This window comes from Drosophila arizonae, chromosome 2 (genome assembly GCF_054131065.1).
Source record: "Drosophila arizonae isolate 15081-1271.41 chromosome 2, UAZ_ARI_1.0, whole genome shotgun sequence".
Lineage (NCBI taxonomy): Eukaryota > Metazoa > Arthropoda > Insecta > Diptera > Drosophilidae > Drosophila > Drosophila arizonae.
The window spans coordinates 8,989,956-9,006,592 of record NC_142922.1 but is presented as its reverse complement, the minus strand read 5'-3'; the positions used below and the strand labels follow the sequence as shown (position 1 = coordinate 9,006,592).

Genomic DNA, 16,637 nt, shown 5'->3' with positions numbered 1-16,637 from the left:
TGTTGTTCTTAAGGGGAAGTTAAGATTTATGTATTGAGCCTGCAGCTGACACGGCTCAAAGGCGTGCCCTCAGTGTGAGTGTGTGTGTGTGTGTGTGTGTGTGAGTATGGGTGTGTGTGTTATGCAAATATGTGTTTAACTGCGGCGCCTGGGCGTGTGCTAAGCTTTTGTATTGCTATTTTATTTTTTTTTATTCATAATGTCCCTTGGCTTATGCCCCATACTTTTTGTTATTTTAAGCCTTAAGCAACAAACTGGCCAAAGGAAATAGGTAACGCTTTTAAGAAATGTCTGCCACAGGCATTAGCTTTTAGGTCAGCCTCTGTTTGCCGTTCTTAAGAAATTGCTAAATCTTAAAGGGTTTCTTGGGTTTGTCTGAAGCTGTGCGAAGAAAAATCGATCATAGTTGAGTTCTGAATAAGATATGTATGGGATATATGATATGTGATATACATATGTATACATACATAAAATATTTAAAGTCTTTCCAATGTCATTCTTAGATATTTAATACTATTTTCTACCTTATTATACAGTCTGTCAAGAGGAAACTTTCTGCAGGTCATTTGATATTATTTGCAAAGGAAAGGATGTTGAATATGAAGATCTTGTGATTTAATGCACTGACAAAGTTAATCTTAAATTTTGTTTATAAGTGAAATATTTTAGAATAAACAATATGGCTTCAACTATATATTCTATATCAATTTGTAGGTTTTTCGTCCTCTTAAATACTGAACTCGTAAAACTCTATCAAAATGTTGTCACTGGACACAAGCCACAACTTTGTTGTGCAGTGTTATGATATAGTTATAGCAGTATTTCTAGCTTCGCCAGTCTGATACAGCCCCTAGATCTGCAAGGATCTCAGTCACCTAAACTTTTGATGTTTCTCCTTGCTGCTTCTTTGCATAAAACTAATATAAATATTTGTCAGCTGCCATTTGTTGCTTTAAATAATATTTGTTTAAACAACATTTGTGTGGATTGTGCGTTTAAGCGGAAGCGCAACTGCAAATGCAAATGAAAATGGATGAGGAAGTGGAAGTGGAAGCAGCTTAAAGCAAAGCAAGAGAAAAAGTAGAAGCAGAAGTGGAGGCGGAGGCGGAAGCGCAGCTTGTAAATGTGGCCAAAAGGTGGAGCCACTTGAAATGCAGCTATGCATTATATGGAAATGCGCAAGGAAACTCAAGTAAAAATAACAGACGGCAAAAAAAAAAAAACAAAAAAAAAAACGAAGGAAAAGGCAAACCAAGCACGGAGACTGCACAGCTAATGAGGGCGTGACAATCCGCCCACCGCCCACCTCCCTCCGCACAACACTGGGCAATGGGGTCAGCTAAATTGGCATATTTTGTCACGACTGCACAACATGATTTACGCAAGTGTGTGTGTGTGTGTGTGTGTGTGTGTCTGTGTGCGTGGTTGATAGGTTTCTGTGTAGGTGTGTCTGTCGTTTTAAATGTCAGCGCGGATCATTATGCTCGACAACAATTTGCCATAAAATATGCAAAGGCGCTTATTACGCATACGCAGCGTGGCAACGCGGCATTCTCAAAGGCAAATTGATATGCCACAAACTGTGCGCACGGCTCTCTTTGGCTTATGACTTGGCCCACAGCCGGGCGAATATGCAATAAAGTTTTTGGCTACAAAATGTGCTGCTGGCTGACAGAACATAGAGACAGTCAGACAGGCAGGCGGACAGGCGGACAGGCAGCTTGCATGCATTTGTGTGTAATCAGAGCTAATATTATAGTCAAGTTTATGGCATGCCACGCCCCAGGCCAAACCTGGCTTAAGCATGCACTGCCTGACAGATGTGTGTGTGTGTGTGTGTGTGTGTGTGGGTGTGTGTGTGTGTGGGTGTGTAGGTGTCTTACTTACAATTCGTGATTCCGAAAATTTACCCAAGACTATTTTCTTGGGATTTATAACGCTGAACGTGGCTGCTGCCACTTTGACCTCGTAGTAGGAATTCGTTGTCAGATTTTGTAAAATCAGCTGCATAAAATAGAAGACAGAAAATATGATATTATTATTATCATCTGAGAGCGACTGAATATATATGCAAAAATTCAAATATAGCGAGATGTCAGGACAAAATGAAATGAAAGTCATCAGCCGGACCATGCCGGGTTGCATGTACCTATAGAATACCCCGCCTTGTAGTTCTCGATAGTGAATACTTCATTTCATATTTCCATTATATAAGGTAAATTTATATTTACAATATATATTTTTTATTTATATATTTTCTGTTGTTTTTTTTTTTTTTGGTGTTCAAAAATATTTAAATTATGAAAATAGTTTTGAGCGCGAAGCGGATCACCACAAGCTCATATTACAAATAGCAGCAGAAAGAGGAGTAGAAAAGGGAGTGGAAAACTAAAAAAGGCAACAAAAATCCGAGCTGCATATGAAGTATAAAAAGTTTCTACTTTGTGCGAAAATAATAAAATTTTATTGTTGTGCATTTTTTTTCTTTTTTATTATTATTTTGTGCCGTTTTTATTTTTATTTATTTAGTTTGTTTCGTTTTTTATGCGGGGCGCTAAATAAAAGCTGTGCGGCCCAACGCCCAGACAAAAGGTAAAATACCGGGAAAACCACCTCCAAAAACAGCATAAATTTAATTTATTTTCAACGAAAAACACGTACACGTGTGCCACCTGTATGTGTGTGTGTGTGAGAGCGTGTGGGTATTGTTTTGCCCAAGAATTTATGTTGCAGAAAGCCAAAGTCAAAGCTGTAACCAGTGTCCATATAGCCTTCGACCCTGCGGACGTGTCTGCAGATAAACATTTGCAAACAATTTATAGTATGCGCAGCCATTCGACCACAGAGCCAAAGGCCCTTTCAGGGTCTGTCGGTAGGGTTCATACACTCCGATAGGTAATGTAGCATGCAGAAATGATTACCTATATAGTATATACATCATATATAATATTTATATTCATAATCATGTGCAACATTTGGAATACTTTATTATTACAATGCGATGCGATAGCAGTCACGAGGCAGAGTATCGATCAATTTATTTGTCGAGGGCTGCTAGATTATGCACTTGCTTACATCAATGCTAGTATTTATTAGTATTTATTATTTAGTATTTATTATTATATACAAGATCTACTATAACTTTCTCTTTTCTATTGGATTTTCATGCTTCAACTCAGTTTATTAGGTAACTTTTTTTTTCATAACAGATTTAATTAAGAGGTAAAGTGCTATATTCGGTGTATAGCTGGTGTCATTTATTGTCCCATTAACCAGCTCACACTGGCGATTTCAAGTTTTAGAAAACAAAAATATTTACTGTCATATTAATATAAAAAATAATTACTTGAAGCTCTCAAAATGTTTTAAAGTAAATTTCCAAAGTTTCATAGTGCTCATGGCAAAATATAATAGCATCCAGTGCAGATTTTGATATCCAATAGTTTGAGTAATGTGAGGTTCAAGTGCACTATTTTCCATATTTTATAGTTTTCTTTTTTTATTTTATTTTATTTTTTTAAAAATATATTTTCGTATAGCTATCAAAGGGCCCCTCTTAGTTGTTAATAATAATTCCTTAAGGTAACATTATTATATAATGCTATTAAAGAATTTATTTAGTTCATATATCTTTTGTTTAAAAGTCATATCAGATGATAAATATATACATCTATGTTTGTCTCCAGTTTTCTATAGCCACCTATCATGTTTGATTCATCCATTATTTTTACTGTTCTCTATTTTCTTGGTTAATATTGAACACTTTATAAAAATTCAGTTACATTTTCTGATTTAAATACAGTTATGCTTTCATTTGCACTCTCTAAAATGTTTGCCTTATCGCAGGGTGGACTGTTCTGGCAGTGGAAATCGCACGGGTTATTTATGCCGTTTGTAGCATAAAAATGCAATTATGGTTGGCTTTTATTTAGTTTTGTATTCTTTTTATTTTAATTTTATTTTTTTGCATTTTGGCAAATTCTTTCTAGTTTTGTCTGGCTGTTATCTACTGTGTTGTCGTGGAACGTTTATCAAAGAGCCAAAAAAACCCAAAAGCAAACGCAGAAATATCAAAATATCAACGTAAAGTTGGCAACAATCAACATTCCTTCCTTTTTTTGGAAAAAAAAATAATAAATAAAAAAACAAAAAAACAAAAACAAACCAAACAGAAATGGCAAACTGAACTCACAGAACAACAATGAAAGGTGTGTGTCACAGCCCCGTTTCCACCCACGCTCGACCATTTTTATGCCGTTTTCAACATGGCCGACAAAATGGCGGCAGGCAGAAAAATAAATGCAAAAAGACGGTGGAAGAGGGAGGGGAAGGGCAAGGAAGGCTGGAAAACCTCCTGGCATATATATGACAAATTGCTGGGCAGCTAGTTGGCCCCGGTCTGGCTGTGACTCGAAATCGGAGTCGCAATCGGAATCGGACACGGACTCGTTTGAGAGCTAAAACAAAGGCCCGCCATCCATGCATTCATTGGGTCGCCATTGAAATGCTTACCGCTGTTTCTAGCTCCTTGGCAGATGCATTGATGCGTATATCACGATGCGTATCCTGGCCGGCGAGTCGGGTCTTGATGATGTAAAAGTCGATGGTGTTGTAGAACTCGTAGGGTCGCTTCCAACGTATCGTAATCGACTCCTGCGAATGACACGTCAGATTTACAATCGCCGGGGCACTGGGTCCGGCCACATCCGTACGCTGGGCAATCTGATCGGAGGGTTCGCCCTCGTTCTTTGTGGTGAACGCTTTGACAATGACGCGATAGTCGGTAAAGGGTTCTGCACAAGTGGGAGAGAAAGAGAGACAGACAGCATTAAAAACAATATGTTGGCAATGACTTTGATGTTTTATTATTATGTTGTATAAGCAATTCAATTGTGTTCTTTTATATGGCCAGTTATAGAAATATTTTACAATTTGTTTTATTTTACAATTTGTAATGTCATCCGCAATTTAAAGAAATATTAATGAAAGCTAATGAGTATGTGTGTGATGCAGCAGTAGAATAACTAGGTGGGGATTTTATTGATCAGTCGAATACATGTATATACTGTATATATATTATGGGGTCTGTCACGCTTCCTTTTGCCTACATACATACATTTCCATAAGACTATTATGCTCTGTTTTCCCATTCTCAATGGGTTCAGGGTAGAATAATACGTTATAATATCATAATAATAAGACACAGACAAATATATAGTATAGTAGTATAGTAGTATATATATGTATATATATATAGTATATAAATATATGTATATAAAACTGTAATTATAATAAAGCTGGTCGAGAGATGCGTGCAAAAATGGTTTATATTAAATATTTTGGAATGGTTGAAGCTCACTCTGCAGCATGATTTTAAAGCGTTATGCCACATGCCACAAAGTGCGGCAGCTTGTTTGCTGTGACAGCAAATGACAGCCGTGGCAACTGCGATATAATTAAATTCAAGTTAAAATGTGAAAATGTCACAGCAGAAACAGCAACAACAAGAACAGAAACAACAGTAGCAACTGCAACATATATTGATTATGATAAGCAGTTCGGAGCTGCCAAAGTGTTGGCTGCACGCTTAATAGGTGCGCAACAATAATTGATTAAATACGCAGAACGTACAGGTGAAAAATATTAAATATGTTGATGCAATAATTAAATGCCACAGGCAGAGGCGAATGCGGCTGGCAAATCTGCTGACAAAGCGAGCTGTGCACGCTGTGCCACATTTGCCAAGTCTTTTGGCAAATTGTTGCAAGCAGCAAAAGCTGCTGGTTGCAGCGTGTAGCAGCAGCAGCAGCAACAGCAGCAGCAGCAACTTTGCCAGTGCAGCGCATTCCTGGCGCACCTGACGCACCTGACGGGCGTAATTAATTAAACAATGTGGGCGCCGCCGGCTTGGGCTACAGCTGTGCATGCCACATGGCGTATGAGCAACGTGGAATGCGGCACGCGTTCTTATGTTGCAAGTTAATTGCATGGCACCCAGGCCCCATCCCTGCCTCCTGCGCGCTCTCTCATTACTCTGATTAATGCAAGCAACAACTATGCAACAGTTTTTGTGCTCTTTGGCTAATAATGTGGCAAGCTCTGGCTGCTGCTGGTGCTGCTGCTTGCCACACAGCCTAAAAGTATGCAAGAGGGGCAGGAGGAGGCTGGCAGCCGGGTGCGCATTTCACGTTAATGAAACAACCATCAAATTTCGCGTCGCGCAAATAATTTGTTTGGTTAGCTCAAGTTTTTGAGCTTGAAATTGCGACAGTCTCGCGCTTAGGTTCGAGGCTCATAATTACAGGCGTCGCAAGTTGTTAACAGCAACAACAACATCAGCAACAACAACAACAATACAACAAAGCAAAAAGTGGCCAGCGTCAAACACTTGAAACTATTTAATTACAAAGCAGCGGGGCAAACAATTGACTTGAGCTGCAATTACAGCTAATGAAAGGATGGGGCGTCGGCGTTACAGGTGGCAGGTAAAATAGGGTGTGGGGGCGTGGCTGGAGCAAATGCTGGCCACATTGCTGACAGCTTGGCTGCCATTGACAGTTTGCCTGAGGAGCTGTGGGGGGCGGGCGCTGCGTTTGCCATAAAAAGCAATTAAAATGGCGTTTTAAGTGTTGGGCATGCCTTTTGGGCATGACTGTACCGCGCACTAAGCGTTCGGTTACAGCCAGCTTAGGGGCCTTTAATAAACCACTTGAGCGTGCCCTTTTCGCACAAATTGTTGCGAAATTGAGAAAATATTGAGCAGACGCAAAGCACATTCAAGCAAACAACTCTTCAGAGTTGCGAAAGTTAAAGAGCGATTTGAAGGGGCTTTCGGGAAACGTAAGCAAATAGACAACGGAAGTAACTATACTTAAGATTACTAAGGATACTTAAGAAGTTGATTAATACTTAATATTGAAAGCTATTCTTAGTATACGCATGAAATTAGTCGAGTTGAACATCAAAGGCACAATGACATAGGCGGTTGCTCGATTGGTAAGCTCAATCAATCAAGCACTCTAATGATCACTCAATTAATCGGTCAGTCAATCAGATAGCAGATTGATGATTGATTATGCTAAGTCAATCAATGCATCAGTCAATCATGCTATCAGTCAATCAATTGTTAGCATAGTCAATCAATCAATGAATCAGTCAATCATTCAGTTATGTTAGTTAGTTACCATGTCAATCAATCAACATAGTAATCAGCTAATCAATCAGTCAATAATCATAAGTTTTATTATAGAATCAATCAATCATAAAGCAATCAATCATAACGTCATTCCTGCAACCAATCGTCCGTCATTCAAGCAATAAATTAGTCTATAGTCAGTCTTAGTCAGTATGTAAATTAATCCATCAAGAATTAACAAATCAGTCACTATCATTCATCAGCTAGTCATTCAAGACTTGAGGATATCAATCAATTCCTTGGGGTTCAAGTCAGTCAGTTAATTAGTAAGGCAGTAATCAATCAATCATTCATATATATCAGTCTCTTTGATAGTCTGTCAGTCTATTAATTAGCCTGTTCATCATTCCTTACTCTCTCAGTCTGGTCAGTTTGGAGTCGTTTCAGTCTGTCGAGTTTCTCAAAGTTTACATTCATAACTTTGTAAAAAGTTCTTTGGGATTTCATTTCTTCACAGTTTTTACTTACTCAGATTTTGAAGTTCGAAGTGTATCAGAGTTTCGGCCGAGTTGCGTGAGTTCTTGACAATTTCAACGCCCGTCTGGTTGTCGTGGATGTGAAAGACATGATAGCCGGCGATGGCGCCATTTTGATTCTTTGGCGGATGCCAGGACATTGTGATGCTATTTGCGGAGACATCTAGAACGGTGAGATTCTGAGGTTTGCTTGGCACTGCAAAATAGAACAACAAATAGAAGAGAGAAATTAGAAGAAATGCGGAAGTAAGATAAAATTCAAAAAGAAAGTTCATCAAGTTAAATATTTGTGTTTTAGAAACTCAAATGCAAAAGTCGCTAAAAGCTGCTTTAAGGACTTGAGGACCTGCCGAGTCCTCAAGGTTGACAATCATGGGAAACTTTTGCGGGAGCCGGAAGTGCTGCTCAGATACACACGCACACACACATACATAGATATATATAAATGTACATATAAATAATTTATTAAACAACAAATAAAGCTCACAAAACGAAGGCAAATAGAATACAAAAATAAGAGAAGAGAGAAGCGAAGAGCGCAAAAGGAAAGTCAAATAAATTGAAATGAATATTTTGCAAGCAGATGAAACAATTTATATTCAAATGCCACTCACACAAATATGCATGTATGGCTGAGTGTATGTGTGTGTATAAGGAGCTAAAAAAAATTATATATTCAATTACGATCAGGAAGGGGCAGCCGAGGCAGCGCGGAGCGGGCGGTGCGGGTGCGAGCGAGGGCATGTTGTCAGTTGCTAGAGCTGGCACAAGCCAAGCGAAACGTAATCGAAGCGCATAAAGAAACGGAAATGCGATTGCGAGCAATTTATTATGGCTGCAATTGAGAGCAAGTGTCCCCCTCCCCCGACTCTCCCTCCACTGGTAGCTGCTCCATGTGCGCTTATAATCCGAGCAATAGCAAAAGGATGCAAAGCTGCAGCAATAATTTCATTTGGCAGGGCCAAAGGACAACACTCGTCCATGTGTGACGGCTGGCCGGGCCGGGCCGCAGAGGGCCGGTGAGTGCGGGCGTGCTGTAAGTGGCAAAAAGCACTAAATGGTAATTTATTTTACTAATACAACAAAGGAGCGAATGAAAGACATGAAAGGGCAAAGGCAAAAACGCTTTGCGTTCGCCACCAATCAAAAGAACAAATGAGTGACCCGAGGGTGGACCAAAACACACTTGACCTGCCAACGGGCTGTGCCATGCAAATGCGATAAAGCTTAACAAAACACAAGACATATACAAAGAGCGAGAACTACACACACACACATGTCTTCCTCTCTCTCTCTCTCTCTCTCTATCGCTCTCTTTGTGTATGTGTAAAATAAACAGTCGCTGTCAATGTAGAGAAATTTATACAATTCAATAAATGGCATTTCTCTCTTTTTTTGCTCCACTTTGCCTGCGCTGCTTCCTTTGCAATTGAAATCGGAAATGGAAATGGGAAATGGACAAAGTGAAGCAGAGCAGAGCAGCAGTAGAGCGACAGAGCAGCGGCACAGCAGCTGCTGCTGCTGCTGCAGTTGATAGTTGGGCCAAAGGAAAAAGCCAATTTATAGACTCGAGCACGGGCAAACGTTGGCAAATTGTAGGCCCCGTGCGCGTGGCATTAAAATCAATTAAGCAACAAAGTGCTGCATACACTCAGGCGCCAAAGGATAAATGTCGTCGAGGTGCAGTTACCAGCAGAGAGGTCGGATGTGTGTGTGTGAGTGTGTGGGTACAAAAGTTAATAGCATTGACAGATGCCAGAGACAGCTCAGGCTCAACATTTTCTTTGTGCACAATCTTAATCTTCTTCTGTCTCTCTCTCTCTCTCTCTCTCTCTCTCTCTCTCTCTCTTGCTTCCCCCTCTTTTTTTCTATCCCACTGTCTCACTCTTTGTGAACCTTAAGTGCTCCTGATTGGTTTTGGCCATGTCGTTTACATTCATGTGAAGCCGCTTTGTTTGCCTTTAGTTAGCCGTAAATTGATTTCACTTTTGCCCGACCTCCGGCCACTTGCTCTTTCGCTTCACTCGCTCTCTCTCTGCCTCCCACTGTCTCTTTCTCGGCCGCAGTTGTCCAGGTGTATGGCCCATTTCGACCGCATTTCTCCCTAGCATTGCCAACTATTTGCATTATTATTAGTTTCAGCTTTGATTGATGGCTCACGACAACAGCTGAGAGCGAGTTAATTAGATATCCTTATCACATAACTGTAATATCTATCACGAGTTGTGGTCAAAATAGTTGCGGAAATCCAATTAGACGACTTGACTCTTGGTTGACATGAATGCCGGAATAGGCCAGACCCATGTCCAGATACCTCGAAGAGGACAACTGACGATAATATTGAGGCCCAATTATTGCACATTATATATGTATATCCCCCCAACACTTCTTGACGGGGCTATGTTATACTAAAATTAAACATAAATTCATCCAGTTCATGTTATATGAAAAATGCAAACATTAATTAGTATTTTAAATAGACGATACTTAGATTCCTGCGTCGAACTCAACTTTGGATTATTTACCAAATATTCCAATTTCAGTTCCTGAACTAGTATAGAACTAGTATGTAATAATCCAAGAACTTGTATAAATTTAGCATAAATATATATATATATATATATATATATGTACATGTTAATTGATGGGAGAAACCAGATAAATACACACAGGATAAACAACAGGAAATCCTTTTAAATTTCCTTTAGTTTAGCTCTGACATGTAGTTAAACTAAGCTGGCTAGAGTCAGCTACTGCGCATGTAGATTCCTCTGTCTGTTACATTAATAATAGTAATACCCATTACCCTTTTCCCCAAGCCAATTCAAATTGAATTTAAATATTTCATCTTGGCTAAACATCACACCTCATATCATATGCTCAGAGTTCACGTTTGGCAAAGTCAACTCTAAGGAGTTCACAGTTTGAACTAGTTAGTCAACAGCTTTAAGGCACTCGTGAACCGGTTCACTTACTTAATATGCTGTTAGACATGGACGCACAGTCGTTGGCCCTTCCTGTCGCCCTTTTTTTTGTGTTTCGTTTTTTTTTTTTGCCTATTTTTTGTTGAGGAAAGGCGCTGAGCTACAAATTAAAAGAAAACAATAGAGGGCGTACTATAAGTTGCCCGGCGCCAGGCGGAAGAAGCCAAGTGTGAAAAAGCAAAAGAAAACCCGTGCAAGGGAAGGAGGAAAAAAAAATGTTGGCAAAAAAAAAAAACAGAAAAAAAAAAAAAACGCCAAGCTGCGCGTGATTATTTTCACAAAGCAAAGGCAGAAGCAGGAAGCGAAATCTTTTTTTAAAAGAGTAGCGCCCGAAAACCAATATAGACGACGTGCTTAAGTTGTTAAGAAAGCCAAACAAAGGATCTGTGGGTGGAGAGCGGCGGAGTGGAGCTGAGATGCCGAAGGGACTCTAAGGTGCACGCAACTGCGACAGAGACGGACAATGTGTGACAGAGTGAGAGAGAGAGAGAGACAGAGAGAGAGGGGTAGTGTAAAGCAAATAGCATTAAGTTGTCTGAGCCTCGAAAAAAAGGGGAAAAAACTACGCTAAAAAATAAAGTCAAGAAGAAATAAGGGCATCATAGCAAGCAAGCTGAAGCCTGAATTCCCTACAGCTAGTTGGCAAATCAAATTTCAGAGAAACGAAAAAAAAAAAAATAATAAGAAGAGAAATCATCTAATGGCAAGCTTGCTCAGTGAAACGGTATGCCTGCCAGTGTAGGGCATAGAAATAAAACAAGTCCATTGCTATTGTTACGCTTGAGTCTTATTTAGTTGTTGTCCTTCAGGCTGTGTTGTTTGTTGCTTCAAGTTTTCGAGCTTTCGAATTTGGCCAGACGTAAAAAACTAAACAAAAGGCGACGTGCAAAGCGTAAATAGAGACAGCAAGCGTTAGAAAGAGAGCGCGAGAGAGGGACGCCTGCAGCGAGACAGAGGTGGGACGCTGTGACAGACACAGAGGCAAACAAACAATTAAGAGTGTGCAGCTATGTTGAAAGCTATACGCCCACACCCACACACACACTCACTCACTCACTCACACACACCTGCTCACACAGCTTCACATGCAATTTGACATGTGAACGCGTCGCGGTTGGCTGCCTTTCAATGCCGCTTCAAAGGCTCCTCGCATAAAGGCGCAAAAATTATGCGAAATAAAGCCGAAATGAAAAGCTCTGTCACACGTTCAACAAAGAGGGCGCGACGAGTAGACAATGGGGGGCGTGACAGCAATAACTGCAGCTAAAATGGCAACTGCTTTGAGTAACGTTTGTTTAGCGTTCATGTGAAATTTAACATGCATGTTAGCCAGACCTTTTTTTGTTGCTCATCTATGGCGTTATCGTGACAGGTAGACCGGACTTGGACAGGTAGACCGGGCAGGTAAATGTTAAACTTAACAAGCATGTTAGATCAGGGCTTTTTACAGCTTTGTAAAGTTCATATTGCTTGCATTTTCAGATATATTAGTTTATTTTTGTACTTTTGCTGAGTTAACATATCACAGTTAACATGTAGGTTTCATTTTGAGGGCTCAGACAACTGTAGGGGCAGTAGTTATAAAGCTTTGTTTGATTACATTTATGTTAAAATTAACATTTGCGAACATTTCTTTAAAGTAAATTGTCCTACAGTGATGTTTTCTGAAACTCCCGTTAGTGTTAACATGAATGTTAAGTCTAGAATTTAGTTATGAATGATTAGATGCAGGAACATGTGACTGTAAATTGCAAGATGTGTTGGTTTAGTTTAAACTTGAAGTTAATATGCATATTAATAAAGTTCTGTTGGCTTTCACATGCATTTGCAATGAGAAACATTTGCATAGAAATACATTTAATTTCAGATACATTTGCTGAAGTGCATGCTCAAGTCAATTAAGCTGAATCTTGGCTGCATTTACTTAAGGCAACTGTCAATTGCAATTGCAATGCGTGCTGCTGCCTGTTGCCAGCTGCTTTTCGCTGTCAAATGGATAGCAATCCTTGCTTGCTTGGCATATTAAATATGTTGTTAAGATTCGCAACAAGTTAATGCACTTAAACATGTATTGATTCCCAGGTGTCATTCGTAATTGACAAAATTGTTCTAAATACTTGAATTATCAATAGAATTAAAGTGCTTTATTCGGTTGTCGCATGAACGGCGAGCTCATGTCTTGGGAAATTAGTCTTGCGATGTCCTAAAGCATCAAATGCCTTTCATTTATTAATCGCAGAGACATTTGTATTTAACAGAAATTATTGCCGTTTGTGTTGCCTAATGGCATCAGCATAGAATTTGCTATGTCTTCCAGCTATTATTCAAGTTGATGTGTCATCTATAAGGCATACTCAATGCACACATACACCCACACACACACATAGTACAAATAAACCCTTTTATAATGCTCGTTTCGTGTCTGGGGCCATTTACTTGGGCACATGTCAGTTGGCTGAATCGATAACTGTAGTCCGTAGACTCTCGCCTTGCCCGACAATGGACACAGATTTGCGAACTTTGCGCTTGCCTGACATGTGTCCGATTTGGTCATTAGCTACGCATATAACAAAGGATTGTCACTATAAATGGCTTGTCAGCCACTCAGTTAAGGCTGAGCAATATTTTGAGACTAAACAAAAGTTTCGCTGCCTTTAAATGTGCGATGAGGCTCAGAAATGTTCATAAACAACGTTTAAAAATATTGCTTAATTTTAATTATATTTATTTTGTTTGTATTTTATTATTTTGTTTAGTTTGGAGGACAACTGAATTGCTATATTTATTTTTTATTATTTTAATTTAATCTTTTGGTATTATATATAAAATATTATATTATAAAATATTAAGTTTTTTAGTTTCTATTGCGAGTTTTTTTTTGTGAAATTGATCTCAAAAAATTTGCAATCGAAATTAAGATATATAAGCGTTTACTTTCAACACTTTTGCAACACTGCTACATCTGCAACACCCCAAATACAAAATTTAAAGAGAATAGCTTTCTCAGGCCCAGCCCATCCAAAATTTTTGGGGCATTTTGCCAACACTTTTTAGCTTAAAGGTTTCATTTTTTAGCTAATTAAGCGCGGGCACGTGTGCTCCTAAACAATTGAGCTATAAATTCAGCGGCGCCGGCTTGTGGCCATACGTATATGAAAGGTTATCGACAGGAAGCTGCACATGGTCGCACCATGGTGCCGCATGTGAGGCAGTGGCAGTCCATCCGGTGGCAGCACTCTGATGATGCTTGAGACACGGAAACTGTTTTAGGTGGCAGCAGACGCGGCTATCTGCCGGCAGGAGTTGGCCACAAAAGAAGGCATCAATGTCACGTTCAGCATGTCGAGTTGCTGCACCACTAACAGGGTGTTTATGACTTTAAGCAGCACACACACACAACACACACACACTCACACACACAGCAATAAGTCAGGCAGACAAAAGGCAGCCGCCTACGACTGACTTTCAAGTGCAAAAAAAGGCCTTCAGCAGCTGAAGCTGGGAGGGGTTGGAGTTGAAGTAGGCGGGTAGACGGGTTTGGGGACTAACTCTGACTGATGCTCTTGTATAGGCATTCAGGGTTGTTGTACTGTTGTTGTACAGTTATGTTGTTGCCGTGTTTGTCTGGCGCTCAAATGTTCATGCTGAAGTGCAGTTAGCCGGAAGTTGTTGCCCCGGCAACCAGTTTTTCCTTTAGCCAGCATCCATATTTTGTTTCTTTTTTGTTGTTGTTGTATTTATTTTTGCTTTTGTGGACGATCCGCACTTAAAAAGGGTTTATCTGTTGATATTCAAGCTGGCTTCGCATTGTTGCCATCCATATCAACAGCCAGCTAGACTAAAGTTTCATAAATGAACACACAACAATGCCCTCGATAAGTAGGCAGCAATCTGCCCCGGCTGTTTATTAAGAACTCTAATAGAGTCGGGCTCATGCACAGAGAAGTTGTTTGTCCATGGCTGCTCTCTCATGGGGTAGAGAATGGGAGAATGTTTATAAATATATAAAATAATATATTTATATATATCGTATATATGTATGTTTGGTTTTCATTGGATACTATATACATATTAGTATATTATATTAATAGCTATCAAACTAATACATATAAAAGGATTCCGATTTTTGTTTCATATAAAAGGCTTTATCAGCTATACATCTATTTTTCACAAAGGTATTAAGTTTCAAATTTAGTTATATCGTATATAGAGTTTTTAGTAGTATTTAATATAATAAATGTATCCTGACTTAAAAATTGTTTAAAATGATTTGCATAAATTCTACCAAGTTTTTCTATACTTCTTTCATTGAAGTTCTATGACAATACTGCGTATTGGGTATGTATAGGATATCTCGTAGTCGAAACTGAAAACTTCTTTTATTTTTTTAAGCGCAAGGTGTGGCCTCAGGAGGCTGTGCAGCCATGAAAAGCGCAGCGTAGCACACATGTATACAAGAGAGTGAGCAGGAGAAAGCATAAAGAGAGAGAGAGAGAGAGAGAGAGAGAGAGAGAGAGAGAGAGAGAGAGAGAGAAAGAGTGAGCTAGAACAGGAGGTAAATTAAGAGATAGCGAGGCGGAGTCAAGCACAGACAGGAACCTGGCTTATCAGCTGCATGTTTGCCAACGCCTTGAGCACGTGCAGTGGCCTGGCGCCTGTTGGGTATGCAACGCTTTTTGCACGCACTGCCATAGGCGCTGCGTGCAAGTGTGTGCGTGTGGTTGTGTGTCTGTGTGGCCATGTCGCAAATTAAAATCAAGACAGCTAAATGATTGATTACTTCTATTTTTTGTGGAAGTGGAAGCAGCAGCAGCAGAAGAAGCAGCAAAAGTTCAATGATTTATGCTTTTTCTTAGTTTTATGCTGGTCTACTAAATGATTGTTTTCTGCTGCTGCTGCTGCTGCTCCTTACACTATTTTGCACTTTTAATGTATTTTTTGACAAGTCATGTTCATAACTCAGTGTCCTGTAAAATTTTCTACGAGTGACGCCCACACACACACACACTAAAACTTTTGCTGCAAAGTTGAAGTGCAAAGTTAGCTTTGGCCAAGGTTTTTAGCCATTTTCTGTGTGTGTGTGTGTGTTTATTTGTGTTTATTTCTTGTCAGGCAAATCATTTGTCAAAAAACGCTGCAAAACTTTTGGCTGGCTGTTTGCTGTTGACAAGCCAAAAGTTACGTCAATTTGTATTAGCCAAGTTTGCGCCTGGACCAGAAAACTTCAAGTGGCCAAAACTGAGATTCGAGCCAACGCTGGCGATATACCAACAAATATATATATGTATGTGTGCATTTTAAAATCTATTTACCAGCTTCACTCGCATTTAAGCTTCGGCAAAATAAAGAAGAAAATATTTATATTTTTTTTTGTTTTTGAAGCAACAGCTTCATATAAATACATGAAAGTTTCTGGCAGGTGCAGCGTCAAAGTAGCCAAGACAAGTTTAAGACCAAAGAAAATTGAATTTAAAACATTATTTTTCTGTTATAATTAGAAGTGAAAATCTAGGGAAAGAAACTGCTCTAAACGTTATCAAAAGAAGAGCTGAATGGTTTTTTTTATGTTGTATAAAATAATTGATTTAGTTCAGATTTAGCCAGTAAAACTTAAGTAAAACTTAAGAGGGCAAAACGCTTGGTTTTATGAAATTTAATTAAATTAAACAAATGAAAAATGTTTTGACAAATAGTTAATCTAAGGCACGCTACAAGTAGAGTAGTAGTAGAGTTTTCAGGACAAAAATGTATAAAATAAATGCTCATTGAGATCCACAGAGCGAAACACACGGCAGGGAGGTAGTTTGATCTCCAAGTGTTTCTAGCTCGATCGATGGCAGACCTTCCCATCAGTCTAGTCTAGTAAATTTATAAGTAACAGCTCTATAATTCTTATAGGTTTCATAATGATAATATAACATATATACCGTATACATCTTTAACATATATAATACATATTATATACTGTTTCTATATATGTTA

The 16,637-nt window shown here is 39.1% G+C and overlaps 1 protein-coding gene across 10 annotated transcripts in view; it reads right to left on the bottom strand.

The window, feature by feature from the left end:
* Positions 1–16,637, bottom strand: part of Ptp99A (Protein tyrosine phosphatase 99A) — a 153,327-nt gene that overhangs the window by 11,563 nt on the left and 125,127 nt on the right. For all 10 annotated transcript variants that reach the window (XM_089466305.1, XM_018013504.2, XM_089466342.1 and 7 more), the window contains 3 exons: positions 7,664–7,867; positions 4,513–4,793; positions 1,888–2,004 (listed from right to left, as the gene is read on the bottom strand). In XM_089466305.1, the coding sequence (XP_089322431.1) occupies positions 1,888–2,004; positions 4,513–4,793; positions 7,664–7,867 (602 nt within the window). The remainder of the gene's footprint in view (positions 1–1,887; positions 2,005–4,512; positions 4,794–7,663; positions 7,868–16,637) is intronic.